Below are 18,295 nucleotides of genomic sequence, written 5' to 3' on the forward strand. Positions count from 1 at the left end.
CAAATCTTGTTCCTCGTTGATGTTTTTCAGCTATTTCTATCATTTTTGTCCTCAACCCATCCGATTTGTACATTTTAGGTGTTTCTCTGGACTCGCTCCATTTCAGGTCATGGTGCCACTAGTAATGAGACCTAGAGCCAAACTGAAAAACTAATGAATGACAAATTCTGAGCTTAACCAGTCTGGGAGACCAGATGAGACCTGCAAACCTGATTTGACTGATTTAAGATGCAGTTATAGAACTAAATCGCTCCCATTATAATCAACACCTCAAGCGACGGATTGTAATGGGAGGTGATTTCATGTGCCAATTTATCATTCACGACCTAAAACCTTGTTTAAGTCAGTATAGTAGCTACTGACACAAATGTCAATTCATCATGTTAACGGTAACGCCATATTATTCATATTTTTGACAGGAATGAAAACGAGGTTGAGGGATTGAAGTACAGTGCATTCATGGATTGTAGTGTGAAAATTAACCGTGGTTTTGTTATAGTAAAAGTGTAGTAACCATGTTTTTTGGCATATTGATTACCATTTGTATGACTGCAGTTTTACTACAAATACCATGGTTAAGCTGTGGTTAGTGTATCAACTAGTAACCTTTTTTTTGTAGTAAAACAATGGTTAATTTTCGACAAGGACATACTTGTTTAGCTAACGTAACACAGCCTCGTTTTAATCTGTTAAGATTCTATATGGCGTCTAACCTGAAATAGGAAAAAGGATTGTGGTGCCAATACGGAATGTAAAAGTCGTTCGTAGCGGATCGTTAAAAGGACATTTCATCCAAAAAGATTGGGACATTATGAGTTAAAAATGACTCGTTTTAAATAACCATGTCCAGTACTCCGTTCTCGGTTTTACAGAACGTATGCATTTACAAACTGAAATGACTTTACTGCCACCTGTTGGCTTCAAAACAAAAAAATGCAGTGAACTGACCTGCAAACTTGAAGTTTTTAAATAGTCATGCCATTTAGTCTCTCCACTCAGCAAACAATGGATTTTCGAAATTACCAATTTTACAGACTCCCTGATAAATCAGGCCTAAATAGAAACTGAAGCACCCAGCTGACAGACAAGAGCAGACAGTAGATAATCAATAAACAACACTGATGCCCGTAACAGACCAGGGGCCTGTTTCATAAAACAAGTTTACCAAATAAGCCAGGATTATTTCAATTAGTCTGACTTATTGCCAGTAGATTTGGTTCACAACAAGTCAGACTAACTGAAATAAGCCTGTCTTATTTGGTAAACTTGTTTTATGAAACAGGCCCAGAGACTCAAGTAGGTCAGGCCTTGCCCCGATCAACAGCATGATCCATTCTCATTCAGAAATATGTGCGATTCACAGACAGAACCTTTTCCTTCTTGCTGGCACAGACAGCGTTTTATTACAAAAAGAAAAAAAGTCGATGCATGATCATTGTAGCATTACCAGGAATATGTTGCATTCCCATCACTCTTCAGGTAGAAAGGTTGACTTGTTTGGAGAGGATAACGGTTATAAAAGTTGGGCCGTACTGAATGTAGGCCCGTAGGTAAGAATCACTCTTACTAGCTACATGCAAATGGAGACCCATCTGTCCATTCACTCCTGATTTTAATTTCATCAAGAAGGGGGTGTGTAAGTAGCATACCATCTCTTTGAGAATAAATTAAGTTAAAAACTATACCAAAAAGTGTTTCTTTTGTCCAAATCTTGCTAATGTTGAAAGGATACAAGAAACATTTACAAATAACACGGGTGGCAAAATAAATCATCATTTCTGAATATCTCAAAGCAGTCTCCCCTAACAATAAGCTGAAAAATAAAACAGACCGACATAAGTTGCCAATTTAAGATGTCTGTGGCAGCTGTTGCTTTTACTTGGAAATTAAATAGCAGATTTGTGTGCAAGAGGAAAATCCTATCAAAAAGACAGCTTATGTTTTGGTCACACATTAACGTTCCAATCAGTATATTTCGGTTTTATCAATCCTGTTTCTGTATACATGTCTTTTATAAAATATTTTTTTATTCATACAATCATTTTTAACTATAGCAACATTACTATTCACTTTTAAGTGGCAAGACGTCAGACAGATCACCTCATAAGAACAATAGTATATAAACGAATGCAAAAAAAAAAAAATCATTAGAGTATGTTTCTCTTCATAACAGTTCAAATTTTCTGTACAACGGTCTAATATGAATATTGCTGGTCCTGATCTGGTGGCATCAGTGCAGTGCTGGAGTAAGAGACAGCAGCAGCAGCGGTGGTGGTTTGTGGGGGGCTCCAGTCTGGCACTGGCCTCTCCGGGTGGGTCCTGGAGGAGGGGTGTGCACGTGACTGACAGCACTACTCTCATCATGCCGGACCGTTCACTGCTGCCTCGGGGTTGGCCGTGCGCTGCTCTGATCTGGTTGGGAAAAGGAGAGGGGCTTGATGTCAGGGGTGGAAGCAACACTAAACTAAAGGAAATGGGAAAAACTCACTTGGCTTCGTCCATAGCGGCCGCATCCTCAAGAGGACCATTTAGAGCTTTGCAAGTGGCTTTTGCTTTCTCTTCTAAGTGCTTTAGACTGAAGAAGAAAAAAAAATGACAACGTTGGTTAAATGACAGTTAAATAAAAATAAAAAATAAAAAAAATGCAATTTTGCGGAGAAAATAAATAAAATCTGTTAAATATTTTCTTCTGGTAAATATTCCTTAAAAATAAAAATGGTTTTAATAATTTTATTAGTGGTAGTAATACCATCATTACATCTAGTAATATTTTTATCTGTCACGGTTTCTTATTCTCAACTTATTTTGACAGGTTGCTGTGAAGACCTTTAAGTTTCTGTTTGTACATGACATGATGATAGTTTCTCAAAAGAAACTGTAAAAATCTCCTAAAGTGACTCTCAGAGCAGATCTGTAGATTGTTTGTGTTCATGTAATCATATTGAGCGGCAGAGGCTGAAAACACGGAGCGTTACGCACGCGCGCTTCAGTATGTGTGCAGTAAACGAAACTGCACATCTACGCCATTCATTCACACAGACACACGCAGAACATGCAGGATTCATATTTAAATAGTATTTTTGCGGCTTAATATTCAAACACTTTAAATTTATCCATCCAAAATTTGACTGGATTCCACCCGCGTTTTTTTGCATTGTGGAAATCATAGGGCCCTATAGTACTTATGGCAATAACCTCAAAATCCCAAACATCTCCTGATATATAATTTAGAAAAAAAACATTTTGATAATTTTGCTTCTGTATAATTAATTAACAATCAAATTAATTATATTATTTCAATTAACAAAAAATGTTTATCAATTTTTGTTCACAATAACATCTCTGGTCCCTAGACTCTACTAAAAGCAAATGATTCATTTTATTAATACTTTATTGACTTCACAAATAAAGACTCTTACCCTGGTTTCTGACAGTTGCTAGGAGGACAATTGCTTTTCTCCACTTCCCCACTCTCTGCAAACAATTTTGCAGATGCATCTTCAGAGGTAGATCGTTTCTCTTCCTCGCTACAGGACGATCAGAGAGGACAGCGTTTTAAAGAGCTTTCATTGCCGCTCTTTTGAAGAATAAAACCCCCTTTTTAAATCCCTGGATAAACATGCAGAATGGAACGGACCACATTAAAAGCAACGGGGCAAAACGAAAATGTTCTGAAATGGGGTTTGGCAGACAAGTAAGATGTGAGCATGACGTACAGAGACGGGAAGTGATTATGAACCACACAACAGCTGGTTTAGACGATGAACTTGTTTAGTATGCGAGTGTGAAATGGTGGTGTAAAATCAAAGCTAGCAATTTTACAAAGTGATCACATGCCAGCCAACCTTACCTTTAGGGTGGCATCAACACAAACAGTCATTTAATTAATTATAACCTCCTCTAAAGCCTCATGCCAGGAAGATCATGGCGGATTTCTGGACTAGGGAAGGTCTACAGAGATACATCCTCCTTTATCAGACTGATTTACCCAAATTAAAGTTCACGCATGGCCCGGATTTTAAAGGGCTAGCTCGTACTCATAAATTTAGCCCTGCGAAAGAGCCATGGGGCCAAACCACAGCCGAGGATGAGAAGGGAATCCATAAATCTTCACCTGCGGTGTTGGCAAGACTGGGAAACATGGGCTTGAAACTTTTGCGATCAGAATGAACTACAAAGGATGCATGGGGCATTTCATGCCATTAACAACCAGTACATCTGATATTAACATGCAAATGGTGATGGATATATTACTGTTTAAAAGAAAACAAACAAACATACGAACGAAGAAACAAAACATGGTTACAAATCAAAACGCAGTGGCCGACATGGGAAAAACCAAACAAAACAAGACACGCCCCCTGATTGGCTGTACATACCGATACGATTTCAACACTCTGAAGCCACACGCACGCCAAAGAGAGAGAGGAAGCTCATGTTGTAAGAGTTGCAGTTCAAGAAGGACAGATTGTTCTTTTTTTGCGTTCTCAAACAGACAAAACAGATGTTACAAAGCTCTGCATCTTAACAGCCCCCGTTTAAAAGAGACACGGTGGGCGGTCCAGGGCTTGGCTGGCTCTAGGTGCAGGAGGAGGAGGAGTATACGTGACAAGGAAAGATCAGGTCTACATGCAGAGTGAAGTGAAGCTTGTGTCTCAAAGGGGGAGAAGAGGAAGTGATGCGAGGCACTGAGTGTGAAACCTGCAGGACTCACCTCTTGAAAACAGCAGTTTCAGTTTTGGCGTCTACAGTAAGGCTGACCGTCTCTTTCATAGAGCCGTTGGTGACCGTTTCTGTGATGCGGTCACTGACAGGCTCTTCCTTGGGGTCCGAGCCGTCTCCAACCTTTCCTCTTGGGGAAGTCGGGGTGGTCTCATTGGGAAGCCACTGATCTGTGTCTAAACAATTAGATCGTTCTATTCTAACCACTGTATGTTGACACATAAGGACAAGAGGAATGGTAAGAGTCTATTCTTACTTTCTTGCTGCATGGGCGCGTTGACTCCCAGAGGGTCCACCGTTTCTATGCTGGTCTCCATGGCTACAGGGGAATTGCTCCTCAAAGGATCCTTGGGGCTAAATAAAGGAGAAAAATGAACATCTAATGAATTTTCCACATTTACATGTTCAGTGCTGCATTTTGTACATCAGTAGTGCAGGTTGCTGGCCCTTTCTATAATCAATAAACATGCATGACTTAATGTATAAATCAGCGCGGCACGAGCTCTGTAACATCGCGCTGTTTCGTTCCACTTTCAGTGCATTTGGCTTCCTCTCGCTCTCAGTTATGTTGCTTCTACTGGCTGTTTATTGCTGTAGATATGCAATGCAGAGAGATGTATACGCGATGCCCTCTTCTGATGCCCTCTTCTGGAGACCGGGCGGGAATATGCAGCTCATTTGCATTTAAAGCGATACACTCCAAAATACCTCTTTTTTAGACACCCCAAAAATGACATTTTCCAGCTGTTATAATAAATGATCTGTGGGGTATTTTGGGCTGAAACTTCACAGACACATTCTGGGGACACCCAAGACCAATATTACATCTTGTAAGAAGGGGCATAATAGGTGCCCTTTAATGTCATTTTTCTGAATCCCCAAATTAATGTTGAAATGATATAAAAGACGGAATATTTTAAAAATGTGTCACTTTTTACTAAGTACTATGAATGAAGGCAAGTATCGCCGAAACCAATACCGATATCAAATCATTTATTAAACTGATTTTTCTTTTAAATGAGAAAATATAGCTAGCTAACATTACAGTAAAATTTGTGCCATTATTTTTAACATTTAATAGGCCTAAAAAAAAATTGAAATTAAAGCAAACCCATTATAATAAACATCACATTTAGCTGTCCCTTTTATAGTTAATGTTAATTATTTTTAAGTTTTGACAGCCCCAATATGTATTTGTGGGAAAAAAACGACAATAGCTATATATTTAATTATATATTTTGTTGAAGAAAAAAAAAATTGTGTGTCAGTGTAATCAGTGTACTTTAAACATGCATTCCATACCTGACAGGTGTGAAGCTGGAGAAGTCAGCCCAACCCGACTCTGCATCTGCGTTTGGAGAGTTCCAGCCCGCAGGTTCAGCAACTGCAGCTGGTGAGGTGGACACAGGTGCGCTGGGAGCCGTGGAGCTGCCCGTGTCCATAGGTATGTCATCAAAATTTGCCGTCCATACTGGTCCTTAACCGAAGCATGATACAGAACAAGGATGTGTGAACTTACTTACTATAGAAATAAATATTACTAGATACGGCAGCTGATCATTTATATTCTCACCATCCCCAGAGTCCACTTCCATTCGGTCATCAGAGGTGGCATTGGCGGAATCAAACGGGTCTCTCTTCCCATCCTCCTCCTCAGAGTCTGTACTCTCCTCGCTATCTGTACTTCCTGAGCTCCTGCGTAGGAAGAAAGTCATGGAGAATCAACACACCGGCATGATGAAAAATGCTTTAAAAGTCTGTTCCAAGGATTACAATACCTGGTACGTCTCTGAGCTTCCGGAGCAAAAGTGACGTCCTTCTCATCCCAGATATCTTCCTCATCTGATCCGGCGTCTTCGAACTGCTGGATCTTCTCCTTACAGCAGGCCTCAAAGAGAGCCATGTTTGCCTATGAGCATAGCAGGAACAAACTATGAAAACATACCATGAGCTTTTCAATAAAATCAACTAATAATACACATTAATTTGAGCAAACATCTGACATACTTACACTTTCATTTGTATTCAAGGAAAAATTGATGTCTGATATTCTATCAAAAGGAATACTGCAAGATTAAAAAAACAGATTTTAGTATGGTTAAGCCCTTAAGACAATGAGCAGCACCTGTCACCCACAGCATCACTGACTGTCACCATGTACACCACACCAGTCTATTAAAAACATGGATAATCAGAACGGAGACATTTAAGTGATCAGATGTAATCTACACTGTACGATCCATGATTTAACACACACAACCCCCCAAAACAGGCTTTGTGAGTTTATTGAAAAGCAACATAACCCTAAAAATCAACCAAAGCCCCCACTTACAATGCTAAACCGTCCCCAACTGATTTGATACCAGCAGAAAAGGCGGCAAATCTGAATGAAGCATCATGCACGATGGGTACTTACTCCCCGACATCCTCCTGATCGGCAAACTCTTCGTCATTGAAGCCAAACTGCTCAATAAAATTGGACGTCATTTGTTGCATCTGATAATCAGAAAAGGCCTGGCAAACCCAGGACCAACGATAATGATATAGTCTTGACACTACAAAAAAAGCTTCATTTCAAAACAGCTGATAGCAGTTAAGCGTCTTGCCTCAAAAAGCGCTCAAAGGACTAAAACAATTATAAATGTAGTTTAAACAAGTAGATTTATTAATTTGATTATTTAGCAGTACCATTAACATTAGCATTCAGATATTACAATAGTAGCAGCTTTTGTGAGCTCATCCAGGCACAGACTTACTTGCTGTAGGGAGGAGTCCTGATGAAACCCGCTGTCTTTGAAATCTACCTCATCATCGCTGGATGAGTGTATGTGGTGTGTGTTAACCTGAGAAAGTTTGGGGGGGAAATTAGAAACTTAGTTTTGATGTCAAATACACTTTTATGAGCATTGTGAAACAAAAGCAATAGTTTCAGAAGACAGTGAATAAAACAGCACACTTACTAAGTCTACAGTGTTTTTCTTGTTTGTGTCTGCTAGCTGTCCTGAAGTAAACGCTTCCCATCGTTCCCTATCCTCCTCTGGAAGCTCTGAAAGTGAGCAAATGTAAGTGGAAATGGCTTTGAAAACCGTCTGAAAATTGTTTTACATGCATTTAAACGAACCTGAGATGAGCTGTTGAATTTGTGCCCCATTGGGGCCCTTGTCACTGTTGTGGACTATAGAGTTCGCTATTCTGGTCAGGTGACCCATGTAACCTCTCCGCCGCCCACCCTCAGCCCTACGGAAAGAGAGACGGAGGATTTAGTAAAGACTTCTCCAGACAAAACCACAGTCACAGATGTGTAAACAGGACGGCTCCTCTTCACACGTAAGAGATCAGTTTTATGAGTTTACTCACTGCTCCTTCTCATTTGATCCCCAGGCATCAAGAATTCTTTGTATTAACTGGCACTTCTGAAAGAGCTGCAGGTCAGAATTGAGAAGAACACATTAAACTTTGATGTGTGAAGCAAACAGCTTGTGTTTCAAAGAGCGAGTGAGCGGAAATGATGATAAACTCACATGTTTGATAAGGATGTTTTCTCTTATGGGCTCTTGGTCGTTTTCTCTGTTGATTTCAGGAGATTCACTTTGGGTTGAAGGCATCGCTAAGATCATCGCTGTACAGATTTCTACTTGCGTGTGTAGGAAATTATTCCATAAGTATTTGAAGTACATGTCCTTTAGACAAAAGAAACAAATTATTTATTTTAGAACATATATGGCATTCAAGCACAGATTGTATTATACAAACATCTTTTCTGCCCTAATTCTTTTGACAATAGCTGTAATACAAAAAGTAATGAGCTTATCCAGTTTTAATGTGACTAATTACAAAATTTCTATGTAGTTACTAGTTAGTATAAAGCAAGGCAATGGATTGCATTACTAATCAAAATTTGTGTCAGTGAGATACTAAACTAATAGTTTTATTCAGCAAAGCAGCATTAAATTGATTGAAAATAACAGTACAGGAATTTATAATGTTACAAAAAAAAATTCAAATAAATGAACAGAATAGAATGAATAGAATAAAGAATATCAGAACCCTGAATATATATATATATATTCAAAATATTAAGCACAACTTTTTTCAAAATTGATAAAGAATGTTTCTGAAGGATCATGTGACACTGAAGACTGGAGTAATGGCCACTGAAAATTCAGCTTTGCCATCACAAGAATGAATTACACTTTAAAATATTAAAACAGAAAAGAGTTAGTTTAAATTGTAATAACATTTCCATTTTTTTCCATCAAATGCAGCCTTGGTGAGCATGAGACACTTTTTAAAAACTTGAAGTAAAAAAATAAACAAAGAAGTAACTGACCCCAAACAGTGGGGTTTAAGAACATGGTTAACAACTAGCTTTTCTCATTGCAAATAGACATCACAGAACTCTTTAATTGTATCTCAATCACTCACTAGTATGACTCCCAATGTGTTGAGGGCAATGAGCTCCTGGTTGATGATATGCGTGTTGGTCTGTAGAAGGCTGGTCACTAGTCGCACCACATTTAGACGAGTATTTCCCACTGGTGGATCCAACACTCCCCATGTGGTATTCAAAACCGTTTTCTAAAATAAAAATAAAAAGATAAAACCGCAAAGATGAGTCTGGATGTTGATTTGACTCTAAAAACAACTAAACAGCATATAACAACTATAAACTACTATTAAAACAATATTAATTCAACATATATGGCTGTGTGGGCAAGACAAGCAGCTCTTTAAAATTTATTTATTTTAAAGAGCATATAACAACTATAAACTACTATTAAAACAATATTAATTCAACATATATGGCTGTGTGGGCAAGACAAGCAGCTCTTTAAAAGGACAAGATTCTGCCAGGTTATATTTGTACAGGCACAAAGTGTTGTTGTTGTCCAAAGCTTAATGTAATTAGGAATTTGGAGATTACGGTCTAAGTTAGGTCAGCTGATATAAAATTTAGCCAACACAATGTTTTCACCTTTGGGGGCTCGAGCAAAAGCTGGTGAAAATCTTTCAGCCTGGGTCTGACAGCATCTAGAATACTCTGATTGACAGAGAATGAAGGATGGTTCATTCCAGGGGGGCAAATCTCCAGATGACCTTCAAACCTGAAAGGAAAAACCAAGGATGATATTCAGATATGAACAAGCACCCAAGAAAGGCTGGAAAAAATAAATAAATAAATAAATAATAATAATAATAATAATAATAATAATAATAATAAGAATGCACTTACGCTGGTCTCCGTGTCTCAAAGAGGGTTAGTAGTATCTGGATCACACTGACTATGGCAGAATCATTCTTCTCTTTGTCAAAGATGTTTGACAGCAACTGCTCTACTGTCTCTTGTCTAAAAAGGAAGACAAACAGTCCATTCAGTACTACAGCATTAGCGTGCCTGAAACTAGAGCTCAACTTTAATCCCTCCAAAAATGTCACCTTCCAGAAAGTCACTAGAAAGAACTGTATTGACATGGACAAACTCACTTCTCCAGTGTGGCCAGCAGAGGGTCAGGCTCCGAGCAGCCCTGCACCTGGAACATTTGATCTCTGCTCAGTCGAATGATCTCACAGAGCGACTGAGACGCGTTTGAGTGTCTCTGTGTGGAGGGAACAAGCATTTACTGTTCCGTAGCTAGCAAGCAGGAATGGGTCATCAGGACTCAACAATAAGGGCCGGTCAGACATGCAGTCCAATTGTTTTTTTTACTTTCAATCCCAACATTTTCACTAGCTTTAAAATCACAAAAATATTAAAATTAAACATTTAAAAATGTATTTTTTTTTTAATATTTTAAATCAAATTCACTTTAATACTTCAATGCAAAAAAAGACAATACATTAGAAATAAATATGCTTCAATGGCTTGTTTTCCCCTTTTTTTCCTCCAACTTTGAAAAATTACATTTAAATAAAATAAAATTAAAAATACATTTTGTTTTTCTTATAACATTGCTTTATTGGGCGTCACTTACATCCTCATCTTGTGATGGTTGTACCATGTCAACCAGTCGCTGTATAACTTTCTCTTCATTTAGCCACTGCAAGAGAGGAGATGAAGAGGAAACTGTGAGGTGGTATTAACGATGACAGTGAGTGGATTAAATGACTAATCTGTGTTGAATTTCCTGCTGTATTCAAATGAAAACATCCATATCTACAAAACTAAAAATCGTGCATGCACAAAGTCAAACCGCTTTTTACCCCAACAAAATAGAGACGCAACATCATGAAAACCTTTCTTGTAGGTATGAAAACTCACATTTAATACATCTTGTCTAAGCTGCTGTGGCTCGATGCAGGTGAGCATCCTGAGCAGGAGGTCCATAATAGCCGAGGTCCCTATGTGTTTGATCATCAGATCCACAAAGTCTTCCCTCTTCCTGAGGAACTCCACGATCTAGATGCAAGACAGGAGATTTAGTTCACTTGTACGCATCCATATGAACACAATTCAGTATGTCTGATGACGTACCTGCTCTGGTTTCCTCCCAATGAGGATGCTAAGGACCTTGCTGAAGAAACTGGCTAGCAGCGGATTGAGGGGAGGCTCATTCTGAAGGAAGCTGTAGAGTTTCATCAGTAAATTTTCATCTTCACCCAGCCTGTCATTGATCTGGCTAACATCTGAGGTCAGTAGTTCACAGGATATGTTGGGATACCTTTCCATAAAAAAAGAAACGTGAGGAAGCTTAGCACAGCAATTTTTTTTAGAACAAATGTTTTTGAGCAAGCATCAAACATGTTATTCTTACTTGTATTTGATCTTCTCCTCCACATCGTCATTGGGCTCCTGAGTGATGTAGCCCACGAGATCCTCCATGCACTGTGGCCTCACCAGGAAGTCCACGAGCTTGTGGTTTTGAGCCTTGCACTCCTGTAAGACATCCTCTTCGTCCATCACCTCAGTCAGCGTAACGTCTTCCTTCTCCAGGAGCGTGTCAATGTGGGACGTCGTGTGCAGATCAAACTTCCAAAACATGGTGCTGCTGAAGAAAAAATAAACGGGAGGGGGTGGTTTTCAGATACATAAACTGAAAACGAAATTAGGTTTTACTTATCTAGGAGTTTTTGGTGAGTTTTGCATTATCATTATGACTGAAGATGTTACATTTGAAATGTGACTAATTATGAAAAAGCTTACCTGAGTGAAGCAGAGACCAGAGGGTAAAAACTCTGATTAAAAATAAAATAATGCTTGTGCTCTTTGGGACTTCTGGCCCATTACAGGCACCACAGGCGGTAGAAACTGGACAGACCCTTAAATAAAGGACACATGCAGCAGAAATGTCTTCTGCCACAGCAAAAACGCTCAACACACACCTGCAACAGAGAACAAACAAGAAAAAGAGGGTTATACATAAAGCATTTGTAAATAAATAAATAAATAAATAAATAAATAAATAAATATATATATAGACCTGCCCGATTCTGATGATTACTCTCACAAATGGTCAATACTAGCCACAACATTAAAAACAAATACATATTACAAAACACATGCTGCTAACAATAACAAGAGACCTTTTCCAGTTTGCCAGGATCTCAAATAGACATTAAACAAACAACAACTTCCAAATGTGGAATTCATTCTAATTCTATGAATAGAGCCTGATTTAATACAGAAACAATGCACCAGTTCACAGTGACAAAACAAGCGGTAGTTTGAAAGTTTAAAGAAAACCAAACAAGTTCCTTGTTGTGACGTTGACAACCTAGCAACACAACAAATACAGTTGCACTATACCAGACTAACTCCTCTGATCGGTCGGTAACAATTATTAACTCATTCCACACATGATTGTGGTTTTGCGTTAGTAATTGTGGTTTCATTTTCTTTTTGTGTGTTCTTCTTACAAGGAAAGTGTACATAATTTCTAACATAAGATAGTTATGTCGGGTACATCCAAATGTCCATTTGACAGCTCTGGCATCAAATTGCTATAATTGGAGACATCAACACACAGCTATGCATTATTAAGGGTAGCCAAGAGACTATTTTTCCAGTCTAAACGGTAGATGGATGCACACCACTGAGGTGAAAGGTTACCAAGCTGGCAAGCAGCCATCCTGACTTTCATGAATGGCTAAGAGGAAGGAAAGCTTATTAATAGACTAAGGGGGTTGGGCTAGGCTCACCCGAAAGAGCTTTGGCATCGGCCTACTTCCATTCTCCAGCAAACATGCTTTTTGCCAATTTACAGAATTTTAAAAACATTGACAAACTACCCAAAATTCTTCCTAAAAGAGCTCTTGCTGTAAAAGTTCTGGTGCTATCAACATCAGATTTAAAATAACAAGCGTTAAAATATTAAACTGCACAATGACATTAACTTGAAGTTTGATATAGATACAATGTTGATCTTTCAATTCAAAAGTCTGTGGCCAAATTACTAAACAGAACTTCTTTAAATCTGTATTAACCTCCAGTGAACATAAGATATAAGCATGAATTATCACTGCTATTGCACAAATAAAGTATCCATAAGTGAAACAGTTTGGGGGGGGGGGGGGTCATTTTTAATTAATGATAATACTGATACAAGGTATTTATACATAAAAATAATAATCTTCACACAAAAATCAGGGTCACTATTTTACACATTAAATTGATCAAAAGTGACAGTAAAGACAGTGTTAATAAAAATTATGTTACACACATATGCATGAATATACACAGATCTTTTAAATTGGAAAAAAAATTCACAGTATTAGTTTTTTTTACTGAATTGATCAAATAAAAATGCAGCCTTTGTGAGCATAAGGCTTCTTTCAAATTTTTTTTTTTTTTAAATCTTACTGACTGATGATTTGATATTTTATAATAGTGATTTTATCATTTCAAAATATAGAGAAAAAGTAGAAATGAATGACTAATAAGCCAATAAGTGCTCCTTTGCTGCTGTCTACTGGTTATAATTGTGATTTTATGTATTTTTAAATTTTACATAAGTGTTTGCTTACCACAAAGTATATTTTGGTCATCCTATTAAAACTAAAATTCAAACTGGATCATTTTAGAGCATTAAAGTGCTGGAAATAGTTGTGTGAAATGCTTGAAAGTCATTGAAAAGTGCTTGAATTTCTCTCTCAAAAGGTAGTACAAACCCTGAAGTGAATTATATGCATTCGACTATTTCTACCACGACACCATGGTTACAGTTAGCGTTACCGCTTCTGGTTTTCTGACGTCAGCGCTGTTTATAACAGAGAATTCTGTGCAGAATTTGAATGATTCTCACTAGATCTCGCAGCAATCATTGTGCGGCGAATTCAAACGCTTCTCACTGGATCTTGCAGCACTGTTGCATCTGTGCAGTAACAGTGCCACGAAATCAACTTTGGATCCCGAGTAAAGCTGTTCTGAGCTCGGACAAGTTTGTTTGCGTCGCGGGCCGAGCTGCACAGCTGAAACGTAGCACGGTTTAGTTTCGCTTTTGTTTCATTTGCCGTTTGATATTTCTCAAATGCAAAAGAAATGGCAGAGCTTATGAGTTGGACAACGCGGTGGTCGCGCCAGTGCAACCACTCACAAAAATTAGTCGCACTGGCAGAAAAAAATGGTCGCAAAATGCGACCATTTGATCACAGTCTGGAACCCTGCATGGCAGGCATACTTTTGGCAAATAAACCTCTGTGATTGGATAAGGATTTTCAAAAAAAAAAAAAGCAAGCATGCATTACTTTTTCATCTTTAAAGTCAAGAAATTTCACGTGCAGTGAAATTTGACTGGTGCTAAAGGCTCAATTCAATGTTCCACGTCAACATAACTTGGTTGTGAAGTACATCTTGACACTTGCACTGAATGTCAACCATTTATAACACCTTATACCACAACTAAACTTCGATTTACTGGTTTCTTCCTTCCTCGCATAGCTTTTCCTGACATTTACATTCAGTCCAAGTCTTTCCAGGTTCACGTTGGCAACTTTATCTAGTGTAAAAGGTCGAAGAACACCGCACTACACTAGATCACCTGTACCATTCAGCTTGAGTAACTCTGAGCTGAAGCAAATCCTCGTGACTCCCTCTCAGGGGCAATAAAAAGTGTTGCCAAACCTCTCCAGCATCCCAGAGGCCACAAAAACAATGCCGCCGCCACCACCACCACAAGTCCTCCGGTTGCACTCAGAATCGTGTCTGCAAAGATGATCTGCCCGAGCGGACCATAAAAATGTGCTGCCATGTCAAACCAACTAGACTGTTTACAAGAGTGAGCGATCTGCTCATGCTAACAGTCTTCTAGGAGCTTTCACATGCAATCACATCACACAAAACTAGAAATAAACAGCCGTAAGATTTTAGTGGTGTTTATATGGATGTGCCAAAATAAAGGCAAATACAGAGATCTGTGATCAGTACATGCTGTAAACAGCTCTACAGAGATTGAGGACTCCGTTTTCAAAATGTATACTGAAATTACATATTATATTAGAAAAATCATTTTATACCCAAATCAAACCTAAACTTCGATGATCTTTATAGAACACATTAATAACAATTTTATATGACAGCAGTCCTGGTTTCAAAATATAATCTTAAAAACAGAATTAACATTTCCAGACGGGTTTTCTGTTGGTTTTTTTGGCTGTCTCAATCCCCAGTGAACTACCTACCTAGACAGCATTTTGGAGCACCACAAGCGCGTTTGAACATTCCAATACAACCTTCATATGCTCTTACATTGGTCAAAAACGTTGTCTAGGTGTACAACTCACTAGGTTTTGCCTTTGTGTCTCACTTTCTGAAGCTTTTCGGCATGTCGGGCCCCGGCATTAGCCGACACTGAGCTTCCGCCGGAACAATATTACAGATTTGACACTTTCTTAGAGTCTGGGATGGTTTAAATACGTAGTAGTCCCGCTAAATGTGAGAAAACATCTGTTAAATGAGAGAAAAGGCTGGAAATGTATGCTGTTCTGACTCGGCTAAACAGAGAAGTGGTAACTGGCAAACGCTAAGCTAACGGAGACACACACAACACAAATACGTACCGATTAAGAAAGCGGAATCCTGCCAAAGCCCGGCATGAAGACTGGCGAAGCTTTACATAAAACGGTCACCGGAATAAAAACGAAAAATGGGGCGAGGTATGATTAGAATTAGGTGTTTATAACAGATTGTGACAGGCGCGAAAAGAGAGACCATCAGAGTTCACTTTTCAAGATGGCGGCATTATCAACTTCAACAACCCCAACCCCCACCTGAGGTAGAGGAGCTGTCAATCAAACCCCACTGCTGCGCGCTGATTGGCTACAGTGGGTGTCAATTATAGCTGGTCGTGTTTGTTAATCTCGGACTGTGTGGGGTAAATCTTTGATTTACAAACGCCACGAAAACAGAGATGATCTTTACAAACGTATGCTCTTTGTCGGAATTAAAGAAATGACACAATTATACATTTTACAAGCAATATTTAAGTTAAACTGAATCATTAGACACAACCACAGCAGTTAAAGCCAATAGAATTTAGTTGGATTAAAAATCCCTCGTCTGATTGGATCACGAGAATGTCAATCAAGTACCGATTTCAAAACGCACATATTGCTTTATCTTACCTTCTTTGTGAGAGCCTGTCCCTTGAACGGATTCCTTAAATTTCAACATATCCAAAACATAAAGACAACGCGGTTATAGTTTCTTCACAATGTTGCACAAAGCAGCCCGTTCAGTGTCGCTTTCAGAATGGCCTTAACCGGCTCGTTATTTGCAACGCCCTAGCAACAATAAGACGTCACGGTGATTGACATTCCGGTGGTCCAATCAGCTTTGAGTACATGAACCACATTTTACTGAATGGAGCATCCAATTCGCCTCAAGAAAGGCTTTATTTCAACATGAACTCGATTACATAAAACAGGAGTTTAATTCACATCAAGCTATATCATATAAAATAAGTGTGTTTAAAGGCTATATATATGTATATGTATGTATATATGTGGATAGTTGACAGAAATAAATTCATTTGAAATGAAAGGCATTATTTCAAATGGCAAACCAACATGAAATTGATTAGGCCTACATAAAACAGTAGTTTAATTTGTATATGAATTATAGACATATAATATTAAATATGCATGTTTTTAAAGTTAAAACAGCTGAAAATCAGCCAGTTTGTCTAAATGTGGCACATTTAGCATTTTATATAATTATTTATTGGTGATTTATCTCTTTAGGAGAACCTTTCTATAGCTTTTATATGTGTTTAAGTGTTTGAATTTCTTGCGCCCATTGATAAAATATGGGTCAAGAGGTCCGGGGCTCATCTCTGTGCAGACAGGCAATTACGGGTTTAGTGTAGCATGCCAAATAGGATCTGACGTGTGACCCTTATGTTAGATGTGATGCATAAATCGACAGCTTCAGGCTGTGGAACTGATCTGTTACAGCTGATGACGGCTGTATTTCAGACATGCGAGATCTATTCTGTGCTGCATGCTCCATAAGCATAACAAAATCTGCAGTGGACTCATTGTACAGAGCAAAAGCAGCCAGATGTAATTTTTCTCATATGGGTCAAATTAACCCTATGATTCCACTGTGTTTCTGATTACAGACTGCCATGTGGGTTTCTATGACAAAAACCAGGATTTTACAAAAAAAAAATCAAACATGTGCATATGATTGTCTAACAAAATCCTGCCTCTACTAATCAAAGATCATGTCATGAAAAGTGTGTAAACTAAATGTTGTGGGCTTCTGGGGCCGTGCGAAAGATGTTTCTCATGTCATCTTTCATCAACATTTTTGCAATTTTTGCATTTTATTAGACATTATTTATTATGTTTATTAACTGGTCCCCACAATTTTCAGGGTTTATTGTCTTTATAGGAACCTTTGGTCCCCGCAATTGAGGCCAAACGTGGCCCAACACCCTTTTTTTGAACATATAATCAGAAGATCCAGGATGCTGACGTGCTTTCCCTCCTGACATGTGTTCTCACGTGCCTTTTTTCCAAGCTGTGTTTTTAGCTCCTCTACTACACGGCTCATAAACAAAGACAGACAGATGGGTACATGGAGGGGTGTCGACATCATCTCCCCTCCCCCTCAGCCCAATCAGGAGCCTCACAACATGTGTTCACTTCTGTCAAGTGCTGAAGACAGGCCTTTGAGATGAAAAACGAGAAAGGAGAATGTTCTGTGCTGCATGCTCCATAAGCATAACAAAATCTGCAGTGGATTCATTGTACACAGCAAAAGCAGCCAGATGTAATTTTTCTCATATGGGTCAAATTAACCCTATGATTCCACTGTGTTTCGGATTACAGACTGCCATGTGGGTTTCTATGACAAAAACCAGGATTTTACAAAAAAAAATCAAACATGTGCATATGATTGTCTAACAAAATCCTGCCTCTACTAATCAAAGATCATGTCATGAAAAGTGTGTAAACTAAATGTTGTGGGCTTCTGGGGCCGTGCGAAAGATGTTTCTCATGTCATCTTTCATCAACATTTTTGCAATTTTTGCATTTTATTAGACATTATTTATTATGTTTATTAACTGGTCCCCACAATTTTCAGGGTTTATTGTCTTTATAGGAACCTTTGGTCCCCGCAATTGAGGCCAAA

At 38.5% G+C, this 18,295-nt stretch overlaps 1 protein-coding gene across 7 annotated transcripts; it reads right to left on the reverse strand.

Annotated features, from left to right (window-relative positions):
* Positions 1–1,371: 1,371 nt before the first annotated feature.
* On the reverse strand, positions 1,372–16,425 carry LOC107714032 (serine/threonine-protein phosphatase 6 regulatory subunit 3-like). 7 transcript variants are annotated; one of them, XM_016519718.1, is made up of 25 exons: positions 16,279–16,425; positions 11,864–12,042; positions 11,475–11,708; positions 11,195–11,381; positions 10,982–11,119; positions 10,695–10,760; positions 10,207–10,319; positions 9,956–10,069; positions 9,698–9,827; positions 9,148–9,300; positions 8,244–8,402; positions 8,080–8,144; positions 7,844–7,959; positions 7,683–7,768; positions 7,479–7,565; positions 7,139–7,236; positions 6,734–6,788; positions 6,501–6,631; positions 6,296–6,417; positions 6,025–6,199; positions 4,979–5,076; positions 4,715–4,898; positions 3,420–3,527; positions 2,489–2,575; positions 1,372–2,412 (listed from the first exon to the last, which is right to left on the reverse strand). In XM_016519718.1, the coding sequence occupies exons 3-25, from the start codon at positions 11,699–11,701 to the stop codon at positions 2,361–2,363; spliced, it is 2,751 nt and encodes a 916-aa protein (XP_016375204.1). In that variant the 5' UTR covers positions 11,702–11,708; positions 11,864–12,042; positions 16,279–16,425; the 3' UTR covers positions 1,372–2,360. The 7 variants fall into 7 exon arrangements, with proteins under 7 accessions (XP_016375204.1, XP_016375205.1, XP_016375209.1 ...); XM_016519719.1 differs by lacking the exon at positions 16,279–16,425 and adding an exon at positions 15,715–15,917 and having other exon boundaries at positions 11,475–11,705; XM_016519723.1 differs by lacking the exon at positions 16,279–16,425 and adding an exon at positions 15,715–15,917 and having other exon boundaries at positions 7,139–7,185.
* Between the last annotated feature and the right edge of the window lie 1,870 nt (positions 16,426–18,295).

This window comes from Sinocyclocheilus rhinocerous, unplaced genomic scaffold (genome assembly GCF_001515625.1).
Source record: "Sinocyclocheilus rhinocerous isolate Xijiao unplaced genomic scaffold, SAMN03320098_v1.1 scaffold568, whole genome shotgun sequence".
NCBI classification, from domain to species: Eukaryota; Metazoa; Chordata; class Actinopteri; order Cypriniformes; family Cyprinidae; genus Sinocyclocheilus; species Sinocyclocheilus rhinocerous.